We start from the raw sequence: 17,715 nt of genomic DNA on the forward strand, positions 1-17,715 counted from the left end.
AAAAACAAAAAACTAATAAAAAAACTAAAAAAGCTAAAAAACTAAAAAAACTAAAAAAGGAAAAAAATAAAAAGGAAAAAATGAAAAATAAAGGAGAAAAACAAAACTAAAAAACGAATGTATATACAGACCGGGACACCGGGACACAAATGACGACCGGGACACAGGGAATATAAATGACGACCGGGACACAGGGACAAAACTACAAAGGGGACGCCGGGGGGCACAGGGGGATACATAAATGACGATGGCGACACAGGGAATGGTCGATTAGCAATCAACATCAACAAAGCTCAAGGGCAATCATTAGAATCATGAGGTATAGATCTGAATACGGATTGTTTTCCCATGGACCATTATATGTTGCATGTTCAAGAGTCGGCAAACCTGACAATCTATTTATATGCACAGACAATGGGACAGCAAAGAATGTTGTATATTCGGAAGTTTTACGTAGTTAAAAACATATATACATATATATATATATATATATATATATATATATATATATATATATATATATATATATATATATATATATATATATCTATATTCACAGGTGGGACATAGGGACACAACTACAATGGCGCATAACTGATATGGCGCGTAACGACTTACGCGCGCGGGGGGGGGGCTTGGGGGGACGCGAAGCGCCCCCACCAACTAGGTGTTGGGGTGGCGCGAAGCGCCACCCCAACAGCTAGTATATATATATATATGTATATATATATATAATATATATATATATATATATATATATATATATATATATATATATATATATATATATATATATATATATATATATATATATATATATATATATATATATATATATATATATATATATATATATATATATATATATATATATATATATATATATATATATATACATATATATATATATATATATATATATATATATATATATATATATATATATATATATATATATATATATATATATATATATATATTTTATTCAATATGGTTGTATTGATTCTAGTCTGTCATCTCCTTTTTTTTTTATTTGATCTGAGTAAAACTTCAGGCAGTTATGACAACTCTGCTGATGTTTTAGAACCAAGTGAACCACAACTGGAACCAAATTTGGTGCGTTGATTTCTGACGACCATTCAATCCAAAAAATATATGCGTTCTGGTTGTCAAAATGACGTATCTACAATATCTCAGGCATAGCTAATGGTATAAATATAGATATATTTTGTTTGATGCATTTGTATCGATTCTAATGTCTTGTCTTTTTTTTATTTTGATATCAGTAAAACTTCAGGCGGTTATAACGACTCTGCTAATGTTTCAGAACCAAGTGAACCACAGCTGGAAACAAACCTGGTGTGTTAATTCTTGACAACCTTATGAATTTTTTTACTTCTCTTTCCTAAAAACAGATTAGAACTCTTTTTAGTAAATGAGCTCAAAGTGCATTTATTTGAGAAAATAAGCAGTTAAAATAAAACGCAACATAAAAACATTCTTATAATGAAAGGGCCGATCAATATTTGTCTATGCTCAAGGTTGCAATGTGGTGGAGGTCGAAATGGCCTAAGCCCTGTAGAAGCCAAACAATTATACAGGTTTTACATCCGTCTATTTTAATAACATTCCCCTTACAATCCATCCAAGGAACTTGAAAAAAATTTATTATTAAATTTTTTTGCAAAATTTTGTCCGAAATACAAATAACAAGGGAAATTCTTGATTTTTAAGGAGAAAACAAAAACAAGTTTTATGAATATTCTTTTTATTGAGCAAGAAAGAGATCAACGTCAATTCAAAACGAACAGAAACTAATAAAAAAAAAATCCTCGGATCAGTTTTTCAAAACAGCAAGGAGCAACATTAAAACAAACATCTGTTGAAATATAGTCAAATAATAATTCAAGCTGAAAACGAATAAAATCAACTATTAATAAACGAATGAAACCCAAAAACGAACAAATATCACAATAATTATCAATTCCAACTTAAAATGGAGAGAAATTGCCACAAACAGGAGTTGGACTCACGGGCTAAGAACCTCCTAAAGATCAGAGAATCATTTGCGCTTTAACCAAAGTAATATACATTTTAAACATTTATCTTTTATAACATTAATAAATCTAAAATAACTAAGAGTTTCAGGTGGAAAATATCAATATATATTAAACTTTTAATCTACACTTAGTAATCATTTTCCATATTCTTGGTTATTATGATAATTTCTTTTTTTGATATTATTACAAATAAAAACACACTGTTTAAATTAACAATTCTTTACAGTAAAGCTCAATTGATTTTTTGGTCTTTAGAAGGCTTAGGAGGCGTTAAATCTACTCCTAATTGTGGTAGTCACTACTGTTTTAAGTTTTACTTTATTATTCATTGCAATTTCTGTTCTTTCTCGTTTTCAGTTGTTTGTTAGTTGTGATTTATAAATATTCTAAGCTTGAATTACTATTTGACGTTATTTCTCCTCGTTTTTTGGCTTAAAGAGGCTCTTTACTTTTCTTCAAAAAATTCATCTGGAGAAAAAGTTATGTTAAATTAGTTGCCCAGAAAGGTAGTAAGCAAGTAACTGTTAATGCCACATTTCAAAGACTTAATCAGGTAGCCATATCCAAACACTAAAGCTTATGGAATGCAACAAAACATAAAAAAAGCTGCCAATAATTTTTTGGAAACCACTGGGAGGTGTCCATTGGTGACAAATGTTCCATGGTGGAGTAAAGTGCGTTGCCGATATGTTTAATGTAGGAAGTTCGCCGTGGTCTATGAGGAATGGAAAATATTGAAGCTGGACCCAGAGGAGATAGACCTGTTCAAAGAGTATATATTTTTTTTCAGACCTTTAGCGCAATTCCTTGCGTTATTGGAAAGGTGCAAATATTTGTTTTTTGTTACTTTTTAGCCAGTGCCTTATGGTTTAGACACCAAACAAAACGGAATTTGAAATATTCGCATTCTCACGATCAGATAATTCTAATTGACAAAACACAAAATATTTTGGCAGCACCTGCTAAGAAAACCTCATAGGGCTTGTTGGCAGCAGGTCGGAGTCTTCTCTATTCTATATATTTTATAAATTACATTTTATTTTATTCTACAAAGCATTGAACCTCGATTCGTACATGTACAACAACCATTCTACTTACGTAAAAACACATACATAAATACAACTCTTTTGCAAGGGAAAATATTTTGGCTGTATACTTGAAGGAAGCAAGATGACTTCATTTTCGTATTACTGCTGGAATTATACCCCATACACAGGCGCGAAATTTCTAATCACAAAAGAAGCTCTAGTCGTATTTCTAAATGGATATACCATATTTGATGCTCCTTGCGTATGACTATGGAGATCACTATTAATAGAAAATAAAATTCGAAAGAAGAGGGAAGCACATCATTAAGATATTTGCATCTAAAAATACTGAATCGATAAGCACTAGTTTTCAAATGTAAAGAAGTTGATTCTTAATGCAACATTCATTAATATTACAAGTAATGAGAATTCTAGGTGACAAAAGTTTAATAGCTTAATTTTGGATTTGCTGGATTCTTTTATAACATGCCACAAAATTACTTGCCTATGTGGCAATCAAAGGAAATATACGGGTGAAAATAACAAAATGAAGCAATCTAACAATTTTTTCGAAACTAAGTTTTTGTCTCGGCGGAGCAAACCCAGAGTTCTTGACAATTTCGAAGCTAAAACGTCACAGTGTGTTTTCCATGATTGATTTTCGTCGATCGTAAAGCCCAAATGCTTTGTTACCCTGAATTTTGTTATTTGTTTTCCATTTACTATTAGTTCTGATTTTTAATTCTAGCTCTCCCAGAAAATAAAATGTAATTAGTTTTGGTGTAATCTAATGTCAAAAGATTTAAATCTACTCATTCAAAAAACTCGGCCAGTAGCCTTCTCGTTTTACCAAAAAGTAGATTAACTGCTGGTTCAGCTGCAAGTCAAAGAGTATCATCTGCAGCAAGGATTATACCAGCCTCTGAAAATATTACCTAATCGAATGACAAAACAAAAAATTAAAGAGGATCTAGTATAGACCCTTCGGATACTCCTCAGGCTCTTCCATTAGCTACAAAAGTTAAACACCGGTTCAGGACAATTCGCTTGCGACCGCTCAAGTAAGATTTAAACCATAAGATGGTCTTTCCTGTTTCACCGACTTTATTCAGCTCAAGTAATAATTGCTTATGGTCAACCGTGTCGAAGGCATTCTTCAAAATTAGGAATAAAGCCGCTTGAGTCAAACTCACTTCGAACGCCTCATTTACCCAATCAACAAATTTAATCGGACCCTTTTGGGTTGATATTTTTTTCTGATACCAAATTCTCGTATCAGATAATTGATACCTGAGTGTTTGTAAGAATTGCATTGTTTTCAACGTACTCATTTAACCTAGCTCCAACTACCTATCCATGTATTCCAGAAGAAGAAGGTGGAATTGGATGGGTCTTCTGTTTGAAGAGTCATTTCTCTTACCCTCTTTATGTGATGGTATTGTTCTAGCGACCATCAAAGCTTCCGGGAAAATTCCTTTTCCCACTGATTTATTGATCAACTGACAGGAAATTGGTACTATAACTGATTGAACTGATTTAGTACCCTTAAGAGAAATCCCATCTACGCCCCTTGAATTTGACTGCATTTCCCTTATAGTTTTCCCACTTCATTTACATCACAAGGATTAAAGATGTATTTACTAGAATTTTAGATAGAATTATTTTGGGAGCCAGTTTATTTCTTTTCTTAGCATCCTCACGTAGTTTTGCACCTTTACTAGAAAAATAAATAAATAACTCAAATAAATAAATCGCAATATCATTTGGGGTGGTAAATTTCCCCCTTTCAATTTGTAGTTTATTTATAACCTTTGTTTTACCCTGTCGACCAAGGAGTGAATTTTGGTTGTCCATGTTTTTTTTTTTTCATGTTATATTCATGCTTAATAAATTCATTTTGCAAATGGATTTTTGCAGTATTTCGTTTCAATCTGTTTAAGATATTTCTATAAGTTTTAAACTGTGGAAAATTGATATATAGTTCACCTGTGTACACTTTATGAAGTTCATTTTTCCTCTTTATAGACTTTAAAATGGCCTGAGTCCATGGTTTCCTGGGGAATTTTGTCATAGCCTTTTTAAATCTTTTAAGAAGATGCGTCTCATTTAATACCTTTGTAAGAATTTCAACAAAATATCATAAGCAAACAACGGATTAACATTTCCAATACGAGTGAAAAATTTAAATTACCCATTTCTATCTCCAAGTTCTTTAAATTTAATTCTATCTCTTTCTATCTCTTGAATCGCAAAATAATTTTGTATTTAAGTGATCTTTTTTTATGATTTCACAAGAATTTTTTTATTTTACTACTATGAAACAGATGGTACGATCCATCTGTAAATAAAACATCAGCATACGAACATTCAAGTAGCTTTCCGTCCACAAATATATCATCAGTAAGCGTCGCATACTCATCAGTAGTGTAGGAGTATTTAACAATGGGTATAGGACAGAAATAATGATTTAATTAAGAAAATCTAGACGACTTAAACTTTTAAAAATTATAAGTTCATCGACTTTAACCTGAAAGTGAGCCTTTAAGGTCGTCTTTCCGTTTTGGCTATTCATGAGGCACTTTGAAAAAAACCCTAAGAGTTAAATAAGAAAACTGACAACGCTGTCTTTCATGAGGGTGCGTTTCTTTACTTGTCCGATTATTAATCTGATTAATCCAAGCGTAGACACATATGACGTCAGAGGTTAGTCGGATTATCCCCACAAACGCTCAAGATTACTTGTCCGTGGGCTGGCACTTTATAACCCCCAAATAAAAAGATTATTTGAGGATTGTGACGTCAGACGACCATGTGCATGTGACTCACCTGTTGATAAGCTATGGGTTTTGTAGATAAGCTACGTTTATAGTGGAGTAGTATGATTAATAATTCTAAGGAAGCCTATCAAGTTCCTTGGGAAGAGGGTGGGATTCAAGTTCTATTTGCAATTGAACTGTCTATTGAGTTTGTAAGTTCAGTTCAGAAATTTCAGATGGAATATAGGCATACTGACAAGACTTATAAAATTATATGCAGAGAGCATAGTAATACAGTTATATTGGAGATTACTTCAGATTTAGGATGTAAGTAGCATAATCTTGTCTGTGCTTATAAAATATTAAGGTTTTCTAGAGAGCTAGGCCTAGCTTTCAAAGGCTAGTAGGCTAGGCTCTGATGCACAGAACAAAGGTTTTTTATCAGTTAGAAAGGTGTGTTATTAGGAATAGAGCTTGGGAAAGCACATTTCCTACTACCATTGTTTCTTACCAATTGAACTGTCTATTGAGTTTGTAAGTTCAGTTCAGAAATTTCAGATGGAATATAGGCATACTGACAAGACTTATAAAATCATATGCAGAGAGGATACTAATACAGTTATATTGGAGATTACTTCAGATTTAGGAGTTTGTAAGTAGCATAATCTTGTCTGTGCTTATAAAATATTAAGGTTTTCTGGAGAGCTAGGCCTAGCTTTCAAAGGCTAGTAGGCTAGGTTCTGATGCACAGAACAAAGGTTTCTTATCAGTTAGAAAGGTGTGTTATTAGGAATAGAGCTTGGGAATGCACATTTCCTATTACCATTGTTTCTTATTTTACCCTAAATTTTCAATTTAAACAATCTCAATTTTAGATGTATTTTTTCCCTCTACTCATTACTTTTCCTAATCTCTCTCTAAGATAACAAAAAGTAGCTTTTCTAATAGTTTAATCTATTTAATATTTTATGATTAAATCACTAATCGGACAGCTAAGAAATAGCCTAGACTTAGACCTACATTTAGAATTAATTTCATCCTGAATCCTAATATAGACCTATCATTTGTTTGTATCAGAGAACTTAAACTGCTCCCCCCTAATCTATATATATATATATATATTTATATGTATATATATATATATATATATATATATATATATATATATATATATATATATATATATATATTGTTTTTTTATGTATTTGTGCTGTTGCGTTGGTGATTTCTCTTTTCATGATATATATGTATATATATACATATATAAAATTCTATATATAAAATTCATATCTCATATATAATATCTCATATATAAAATTCTAGTTGTTTGATGACTTTTTGCTATCTTGAAAAGGGGTTAGATTAGGTTAGGAAAATGAAACATTCTGGGATGAGTCTACAGGCTAAAGCATATCCCAGGAAGATATTTTAAAGTACCCATCTCCATTCCTTCTCCCTCTAGATGGTCCTGAAATTTGCCTACATGAAAGGTCTATGCCTATTAAAATTTTGACAAAACATTTTACCTTAATTTTCAGCTATCAGTTGCTTTTTCTCTGCCTTTAGTTCTGAAAATGCAATCCCTGTTATTTGAGTAGAGTTCTGAGCTAAAATTTTATGATTAAATCACTAATGGGACAGCTATGAAATAGCCTAGACATAGACCTACATTTAGAATTAATTTCATCCTGAATCCTAATATAGACCTATAATTTGTTTGTATCAGAGAACTTCAACTGCTCCCCCCTAACCTATATATATATATATATATATATATATATATATATATATATATATATATATATATATATATATATATATATATATATATATATATATATATATATATATTTATATATATATATGGTAAAATTCTAGTTAACTGACTTCTTCTTATCTCAGAAAGGGTTTAGGTTAGGAAAATGAATCTTTCAGGGATGGGTCTACAGGCTAAAGTATGTCCTGGGAAGGTATTTTAAAGTACCCACCTCCACTCCTTCTCCCTCTAGAGGGCCCAGAAATTTGCCTACATGAACCTGTTGAAATTTTGACAAAACAACATTTTACCTTAATTTTCAATTATTAGTTGCCTTTTCTCTGCCTTTAGTTCTGAAAATGCAATTCCTGTTTTTTGAGTAGAATTTTGAGCCATATCAATTTTTTTTTCAAAATTCAGGAAATGTATTTGCATATCTTTAAAACCTTATAAAATGGAACTGAGCAAAGTTATGAAGCTGAAAACAATTTTGTTGTATTTCAATTAAGCAGAAGATCTATTTTGCAAGGTTTCACTTTTATAACACACATATTTTGAAGGTCATCAAAGGTCAGGGCCCTCTAGAAGGAGAAGGAGTGGAGGTAGGTACTTCAAAATACCTTCCCGGGACATACTTTAACTTGTAGACCCATCCCTGAAAGTTTTGTTTTCCTAACCTAACCCCTTTCTGAGATAGAAAGAAGTCAATCAACTAGAATTTTATCCATCAGATTTGTTGAAATAACCACAATGGGTTGTCCTCATAATTCTCATTTCTTTTTTTCTAGCATCTTTTGAAAGATGGCCAATGGCTGATGTTGTCTCTTGGGGAGTAGATTTAAGTCTATATCCGATTTCAAATAAATTTTGTACAGATCAATTTACTCCAAGTTCATCTTATGCTGACACAGTTCAAGAAATACCTGCTGTTGAAGAACCTGCTTCAGATGTATCATTTGGTAATTAGTTCAAAATTTGTTTTTGTTAAATTAGCCTGCTCTTGCTACCATGGTTTTTCAAAAATACAAGTAAATATTTTAAATTCTTGTTTTCTCTTTTTGTATGCTTTTTTCCTATTTAAATTTTGTGGTTGCTATTTTGAACATCAATTTTTTTTTCTTTATGGCTATCGGTTATAAAATCATTTCCTGAACCAGTATGATTAATTTGTGTATAGCCTGAAGTTTTCTATAAATGTTTTAATGAATTTTGTTTTCTTTATTTCGTATCTCTGTCTGTAAAATACTTATAAATAATATATACATTACATTCTCTGTTGATTGTATCTTAGGGAAGAAAATTAGGAATACTGCTAGAAATATTGGTGAAAAAGCTAAATGTTAAATAGAGAGGAGAAAGGGCTTGTACAAGTATTTCCCAAGTGATAAATTAAGAGGGGATAGTCAATCTGGACTTGTTCCCATAGAAAAGAGCAAGGCCAAAGGTAAATAAATTTTTGAGAAAACGAGAAGCCTCATTCTAGGATGTCAGAATTTTGTCCCATTTTTCGGGGGTTCGAGTCATATTTTTGTTGGATTTCGGACAAGCACAGTGAAACCTCATTCATTTTGATCCACGCTTAAGCGCTTTCTTTATGAGCTTTGTGTTGAATGCCAGAAGCTTCCAGGCGTGTTCGTTTCCTGCCCTTTTACTAGAAGTAACAACAGAATAGAAAAAGCTTGAGTGTACAATGACAGAAAATATTGTGAGAAATTAAAAATGGAACAGTATGCCATTCTAATATTTATTTTTGGAGTATCTTAATAGACTTTGAGTGGTTGATAACTTGCCAGACGCTTCTTAAATGTTGCAATTGGTAGAAAATAGTCTTGAGCATATTCAATGCAGTTTTTGCTGGTATTCGAAGGTGAACTTGTATCCAGAACAGTTCTCAAGCAGACTCACTTCACCCACTAGTTTGGTAAGGGGATTTCCTCTATTTGAAAGCAATATAGGAATATAACCATCATTCTTGTAGCAAATTCCTTTAATTTGCTTGGGTAATTAAGAAAAGTATTTAATTTTTACCTATAAAACGCAATGTTGTATTCAAGTGCTATAAACCCTAATGGACAATAATTAAAATTTTGTTGTTAAAGTTTGTTATACTTTGTTTTGATGTTAAGTGGTTAAGTGTTTTTCTGTTTATAAGACTTGGTGAAGAAAAATCCGAATATTTGGCCTGGGGTTTGAAATTGTGAACGCTGGAAGTAAATGGTGGGAAAAAATGCAGTTCTGGATGTCTAATTTAAAGATAACTTGAATCTAATTTAAAGATTCCAGTGTTAGAACAATCAGCTAGTTCTCTGTGCCTATTGTGTATTGTTTTCTAAAGTATGGATTATAAACTTTTTTTAGTAAACTTGACGTTTTCCAGGAATACTCAGCTGGTTCCATTTAAATGTGGTTCACATTTCTGATAGTGTAAGGGTATTAAAAAAATAAGCCGAATTTTGTAATTGTTTTCTATTACAATGGATCTTTCTGTATACAATAATTTCCATAATTACAATATATTTTCAATATAACCTTCTTCAGTGTCAAATAACTTCTTTATGTGATGCTTCCTTCCTTTACACTATTTTTAGGGAAATCTAGACATCCCCTCAACCTTCTAAAAAGTCCACAAGTAAATCTCCTTCACAGTCATAGCAAACGGTTACCAATGCCTTGGTGACAAAAATTTCACGTATTTTTTTTAATATACCTCGTACTATTGCATTTTGTGGTACTAGGAAGGTAATTTAAAGATTAACTGCATGCTATACAGGAACCAGCAAACATAGGTTCTTCAGTAGCTTCATGACATGGTCACTATTGGACAGTTTGAGCAGCTTGTACACTAAAAGGTATAGGACTGCTTGAGTCTCAGCTATGGTAAAAAGAATGTAGTATGGTAGAATTTTAGGACAGCAGTAACAAGGCAGTCTTTATCAACTACTTGAATAAGCAAGTTAGTTGGTACAACAGTGTTTAGATTTTTCCATGGACTTTCAAGGATTGTTCAATTATGGTTTCTTTTATATTAACCTGAAGATCCTGACGGGTACTGTTCTTTGGTTTACTAACCTGGTTACTTAAATGCCATCCCAATCTGGTCTCTTTTTCGGTGTTATGAAGGTCCCTAACTCCCTAATTTGGGCCATTGCTGACTACAACCTCCCGATTTCCCCATGAATGTCTATTTTTGAACATTCTTATTTTTTGCAGCTAATGATAAAAAGTCTTGGCCAAGGCAGCATATTGAGACACTGGTTGCCCTTTATCAAGAGCAGGAGGAAGCATCGAAACCAGTGAATTCTGTCTTCTGGAGTAGAGTCTCTGCTTCTTTCTTAGAAGATGGAATACATTACTCTTCAGCACAATGCCAAACAAAAATGAAAAACCTGAAAAGGCAGTACAGGGATAAAAAAGACAAGGCAGGAAGGAGTGGAGCAGGGAAAGTAGTCTGGGAGCATTTTGAATTAATGAAAGGGTTGATGGGCCCTAAGCCAGAGGGCACTGATGCAATAACTGCATCGAATAGGGGGAGTTTGAGAACCCCTGGTAACTTTGCATTACAATCAAGCCCAGTGCCAGAAGCAAGTGTAGGCAGTAAAGATGCAGAGCCTAAGAGGGCCAACAAACGGCGATGTTTTAGCAACGCAGAAGGATTTCAACAACTCAGTAATGATGCCAATTTACGGCATGAGGAACGATTACGATTTGAACAGAAAGTTCATCAAGAAAGAATGAAAGTTCATCAAGACAAAATGAAAGTAAAGCTTGAATTACTTGAAGTGAAAAAAGAAGCATTAAAAACAGTGAAAAAAATATTTGAAAAAATTGAATAGTTGTTGATTTCTTAAATTTAACTTTTATTTGAATTTACTTTTTTCTTTATTAAATTTGTAATGTTCCCTTTTTCCAGTATTTCTTTCTCACAAGGGGAAAAAGTGTCGTTATTGTGTTTTGACATGCCTATGAGGGTTGGTTCTAGGCATTTATCCTCTTCCCCAAAGAAAATAACCCCCTGCAAAAATTATGGTTTTCCAAATTTGAGATTTTTTTTTTTTTTAAGTTGAGAAAAGCTAAGGAAATTGGAAAAAAAAGGAATTTACGCACAATATGTATGTGAAAAAAATAAACCGCAATCCAATTTTTGTTGAAAAGACTCATGTGAATCTGCAATTTTTGGCAGTAGCAGGTGGAAAAAAAAAACACCGAAAAGTTTAATAGGGTTTAGATTTTGCTTCAAAGCATAGTTGGCTTTTGGGAACAAAATATTCTAATTGTTTAAGTTTCATGGGCGAAAGCGTTGTCAAATTCTATGAGTAGTTTTTCTTATCTTCGAAGTGTAAAACTAACAAAGTTCGCTATTATTATAAATAAACAAGAGTTAAAAGCTCATATGGCACTTTTGACGAGACCAAGAGCTCATATGATATTAGCTCTAGCAAAATTCTAAGAACCAATACATTGATTTAAAAGGAAAATCAGAGGCTTAATGCTGGTCGGGATTTAAAATAATAGCTATGAGACACAATATCCTTCCAAACATCAAATTTCATTAAGATCCGATCACCCGTTCGTAAGTTAAAAATACCTTATTTTTCTAATTTTTCCAATTAAAAAATTATTGCCCGACAATTTGATTTCAGTGAAAGGAATTATTCCCAAACATTTTCTTCCCGCTGAAAATTCTATAGAGAATCCCTTCACCCCCCTCCTCCCCTGGAGAAAAGTTCCTCGCGAAATATGTCCGTAGGTTTCTGAATTAAAAAACTTAAAAGGCACTTAAACTTCTACAATATGGTTCTCTGTTTTTTTTTTTTTTTAGTTTGGGAGGGATATACCTCACAGAGTAACGCATTGAAAACGGGAAATTGATATCTTATTCCATATGATTTCTGGGAATATTTCGGGTCTACGCTGTTATTATGAAAGTAATTATCTTCAAATAAATTTCAAGAGAAAATTCCACTTTACTCTTGATTAATATTAGATTGTGATACAATTAATTATGCTAACAAATGTTTAAACATAGAACGTAACCTACTAATAAGTAAAAAACGGTAACTATTTATTTTAAAAATTACAAAAGTCTTGCAATGCGGTCCCTTTTTGCTCTGGCAGTGACTGTGGAATTATAGATGTTATTTTCTGAATTAATTGTAGCAGCTCCGCCTGAGCTCAGCTCTTCTGAATTTTCAAAATGGAGATCATTCTCGTCAATGCAAAAATTATGCAAGGTACATGCTGCAATTACTGATTTGGAAATAAATGCAAGGTCAGGGGAATCAAAAAACCTAAGTCTTCTAAAACGACACTTTAATATTCCAATCGCCCTTTCAACAGACATTCTTGTAGAAGACAGTTTAAAGTTGTACCTAACCTGATATCTGGTTAGGTTACCCGTATCTCTATATGGTGTTAGTAACCGGTCAGAAAGTGGGTACGCTTCATCGCCGATTAAATGGCTATCCTCGGGAAAAAATAAAGTACTATTTTGTAGGTCAGTACAAATTTCTGAATGCCGAAAAACACGGGCATCATGCATGGACCCTGGCTGCCCTACATAACAGTCAGTAAATTTCAGGTTATGTTGGCACACAACCTGCAATTGGAGAGAGTGAAACCCCTTTCTGTTGATATATGTTCCCGAAGAATGTTGAGGGGTTCTGATTGGGATGTGGGTTCCATCTATAGCACCAAGAACCCCTGGAAAGCCAGCAGTAGAACTATTGGCAGAAATTATGTTTTGTGCTTCTGTAGCCCCTGGCCACTTTATTGTTGTTGATGCCATTTCGTTAATGGCGTCAATTGTTCTTCTTATGACTTTGAACACTGTTTTCTTACACACACCGAAGCGACATCCAACGGACCTGTAGGACTCTGGGGTTGCCAGAATCCATAGAGTTATGAGGAGCATCTTGTTGGGTGAGCATCTTGATGTTGGTCTTGTCTGATTCTGTAGCTTTATGTTAATTTTTCCTAAGAGAAGATCGAAAGTACTTCTATGAAGTCTAAAATGAGTTTTAAAATCATAATCCTGCATTCTCTCTGTGACTATTTCTTCATATCCTGCTACCTTTGGTACATTTCGTCTCGATACGGTTGAAACTCTTGTCTAAAAAGGGGAAAAAAATTATTAGGAAGTATTTTGAAGCAATGGATAAACACTGATTATGAAACCGAGAAGACGTTATTTCTGAATTGTTTGATTTCGCCATTGTTATGAAGAAGAGCCTATTGTTCTGAAACCGAGCTGGAAAAATTCCAACTGGTATTAGATTCAAATTAAATTACAAAATGATTTTCATATTTAATTACTTTTAGAAATTTGACTTAATAAGGCATTCATAAAATACCCTATGGTACGCAAAAAGTACAGTTTGTGGTTGTTTTCCCACTCTTTAAAATTAAGATGTCAAAAAAGGGTTATATTAACCCCCCCCCCCCTCCTGTAATGTTTGTCCGACTCGTAAAAACGTAGCAAAATTGAATATAAACTAATTTTTGATGAGTTATCTGAAAAAGTTCCCCCTCCCCACCAAATAAAATTGTATTTTCTATGGGTAGAGGGAAGTATTTCCCGTTGGGCCGGGGGGGGGGGGTATATATATAACCCCCCGTTGGGTGGGGGGAGGGAAGCATATATATATATATATATATATATATATATATATATATATATATATATATATATATATATATATATATATATATATATATATATATATATATATATATATATAATAAGTTGTCTGTGTGTGTGTGTGTCTGTCGAGTGACGTCATGTTTGTGTGTCGACTGACGTCATGTTTTCGACTGACGAAATTACAGATCGGGACACAAATGACGACCGGGACACCGGCACATAGGGAATATAAATGACTTACGCGGACGGGGGTGCGAAGCGCCCCCACCAACTAGGTATATATATGTATATATATATACTAATATATATATATATATATATATATATATATATATATATATATATATATATATATATATATATATATATATATATATATATATATATATATATATATATGTCTCCTGTCTATGATGTCGTGGCATCAGCTGAAGCCAGTGAAATCAATTTAATGCATTTGTAAATTAAGTCGTAATAGCACGCACATAGTCAACAGTTTTGAGTAAGGGAAGGAAATCCTCCGACTAAGAAAAAGGAATTCTCAAATAATTAACATATGCAGTTTCCGCATTGATTGTATTGGTTAGTCCCAGAGATTGATTGCATGCAAAAACGTCAAACAAAACAATTTGCTTCCTCGTGACAGTTGCTTAATTATGTAATATGCACACAAAAACTGATAAATCATAACATTGAAATACCGTTAAAATACTTGGCTCATTCAGCTCTTCCTCATCTTGATATAATTCATTTTCTGAGTCAGTAGACTCGTCATCCGAGTCAGTAGACTCGTCATCCGAGTCAAAAATTTCATTAACCAAAATCAGTGCTGAAATAAGATTTCTCGGCGCCGTCTGGGACATTTTGGGAGAGGTTCTACCTAAAATAAAGTAGAAAACTGAGCAATCAGAATAGTGAAACAAAACAGGGGAAAATCACATCTAAACGAATAAATTTTAAAAAGCACGTTTGTTTTCAATAAAAATAAGGAGGCAAGTTTTTCAGCACTTCTACAAAAGCTTCTAATTCTAATTAAATGGCCTTTAAGTTTTCTTAAAGAAAATTTGGAAAGAATTGGGACCAAAGGTCAAAATTTAATGTAAAGAATGAGGCATCGAGAAGGGGCTAACCATTCATATACGAAATTTAGGTTTGTTGTAAGTTTTAGCGTTGCTCCTTATTTTCAGTTCAAAAAGCGTGGTTTGTAGTTGTTTTTTTTTTTTTTTATCTGAGCTTGAAACCTCTGCATTAGTGTTCTCTGATACAGTGAATCTGATGGTGTGATTTTAAATACGAGTGTAAGATTTATTAAGTCTTACGGAACGTTTTTCCCTTATTTGATAATCAGGCTAATTTCCTCAGGCCTGTGCCGTTTGAAGGTTAATATTAAACATAATAAGTATTATTTATTTTAAATTTGTATAAAAAATTAAGTCTTTTGTTGTAACTACTGTTAATTTTTTGTTTTGTGCAATTGGGCCGAGTCGCTCCGTACTTACAGTTAGTTAAATTAAAACAAAATTATTTTTTTGAAAGTAAGGAGCAACATTAAACATCAAAATGAACGAAAATTATTATCGATATGAAGGTTTGCCCCCTCCTCAATACCTTACTCTTTATGCTAAAGTTTGTCCCAATTTTTGAAGTACGGCAACTGAAACACGGGGGCAGTTTAATTAGAATAGGAATTTTTTTTTACTATTAATAACTTTAGCGTTAAGATCAAGGTATTGACAGGGGGCAATCCTTCATATGCGAATAAATATGCCAAAATTAATATACATTTTTCATTACTTTTTCATGTACAGTACCCAAAATTCAAAGCTGCATTAGTTGAAAAATATTTATAAATTAAATAAAAGAACAAGTTTTTCAAACTGAAAGTAAGGAGCGACATTGTTACTTAAAACGAATAGAAATTATTCCGTATATAAAAAAAGTTTTCCCTCTAAAGCCTCATTCTTTATGCTAAAGTTTGACTCTGTGACACAACTCTACTTTTTAAAACAATGAAAACAGACTTTAGCATAAGGAGTGACGTGTTGAGGAAGGGGCAACCTCTTTTATGTACGGAATTGCTTCTGTTCTTTTCAAGTTTTAATATCGCTCCTTACTTTCAGTTAAAAAAAAACTTGTTTTTGATTTAGTGACAGAAAGGAAATGTGGCGTTTATCCTTATTTAAAGATCAACTAGCACGCAACTAGCCTCCTTCCAGTGTCCCCTTTTTCTTCTGAAGACATCCGAATGAAATTCTGAGATGGGCGTTTGATTCACGCTAAAAAAAAACTTTAGAAAAACATCAAATGTAAAATTAATATTTAATCGTCTCGATTTCTGGGCAATACTGTTATTATGGAAGTAAAGAGAAATATTAGGCGCTAAAATGAGCAGAGTTTATTCTTTATAGGAGGGAGACTCCCCTTTCCATCCCCAACTCCACCTCGCGATCGCAGAAACTTCGGAGGGTGCTCACTACATCAGAATTTCAGAGCTCTAATCCTTTTCAAAGAAGTCGAAAGTGATTGAAGACCAACCACCTGCGATGGGGGAAGGGTCTGTTGAGGGGGATACTCAGTTTATTACCACGAACTATGGAAACAAATTTTGAACTAGCTAAAAAGCAACTAATAATAATCGGTAACATAATATAACAGTTTCGTAACAACAACAGCAGAAAAGTAACTAAAACATAAACAGCTGTGCTGAAGTAGAATCTCCCCCCACCAAAAAAGGCTATATTACCTGGTATTTGTAACTTAGGATGTACACAATAAAAATTTTACTTACTGCTGCCTCTAAAGGCCTTTTTTCGCGTCAACCAAAGAGACTGTTTGAGCTCAACCACTCGGTGTGGTTGAGCTCAACCGCTGTTTTTGCGTGAAACAGTGACAAACCAGGTTGTCATGAAAAGTGATTTTGCGTGAAACAATTGACTGGTTGAATTCTAATTTAACCAGAACTGTCATTGTTTTTAACCGTAGGGTTCTACCATTCATAATTGTTGGTTGATCTTTTCAGGCGTAGATTTCGAAAAGAAGAATTCGTAGGCTATAAATAAGTCTATATAAAATAAGAATTATAAGCTGACAAATAGAATTGTAGCCACGCAAAAGTAAGGTTTAATTTTGTTTTTTTTTCGTATTAGGGCTATTTGGATAAATGTTGGGTTATATCCTGCAATTTGATTCACATAGGCCTTAATACAGGAAGTCAAGAGTTTGAATATGCTTTTGAAAACTTATGTAGATACTTGGAAATCTTTGTTTCATCCTTTTGATGCCCTAGACTTGACCTTAGCTTGGTAATTTGGCTTCAGAGATAAAACCTTGATGAAGCAAGACCCTAGTGGTTATAAAGCATTGTTAATCCAATTACTATTCTTACTAGATGCTTCAAGATGTGTTGCATCTTTGTCAGAACTCTTTACATTTCAGCCTTACCCTATAGGGCCATGGATAAATTTTCAGGTCAAAC

The 17,715-nt window shown here is 33.0% G+C and overlaps 2 protein-coding genes across 8 annotated transcripts; one reads left to right on the forward strand and one right to left on the reverse strand.

Moving 5' to 3' along the window:
* Positions 1–5,808: 5,808 nt before the first annotated feature.
* On the forward strand, positions 5,809–11,504 carry LOC136032016 (uncharacterized). 7 transcript variants are annotated; one of them, XM_065712090.1, is made up of 3 exons: positions 5,809–5,901; positions 8,389–8,559; positions 10,811–11,504. In XM_065712090.1, exons 1-3 carry the CDS (start codon positions 5,898–5,900, stop codon positions 11,431–11,433), a joined length of 798 nt encoding a protein of 265 aa, XP_065568162.1. In that variant the 5' UTR covers positions 5,809–5,897; the 3' UTR covers positions 11,434–11,504. The 7 variants fall into 7 exon arrangements, with proteins under 7 accessions (XP_065568162.1, XP_065568161.1, XP_065568164.1 ...); XM_065712089.1 differs by having other exon boundaries at positions 5,856–5,931; XM_065712092.1 differs by having other exon boundaries at positions 5,894–5,916.
* Positions 11,505–12,645: 1,141 nt separating this feature from the next.
* LOC136032018 (putative nuclease HARBI1) lies at positions 12,646–17,036 on the reverse strand. Its single transcript, XM_065712094.1, has 3 exons — positions 17,029–17,036; positions 14,942–15,120; positions 12,646–13,709 (listed from the first exon to the last, which is right to left on the reverse strand). The coding sequence occupies exons 2-3, from the start codon at positions 15,101–15,103 to the stop codon at positions 12,675–12,677; spliced, it is 1,197 nt and encodes a 398-aa protein (XP_065568166.1). The 5' UTR covers positions 15,104–15,120; positions 17,029–17,036; the 3' UTR covers positions 12,646–12,674.
* Between the last annotated feature and the right edge of the window lie 679 nt (positions 17,037–17,715).

This window comes from Artemia franciscana, chromosome 10 (genome assembly GCF_032884065.1).
Source record: "Artemia franciscana chromosome 10, ASM3288406v1, whole genome shotgun sequence".
NCBI classification, from domain to species: domain Eukaryota; kingdom Metazoa; phylum Arthropoda; class Branchiopoda; order Anostraca; family Artemiidae; genus Artemia; species Artemia franciscana.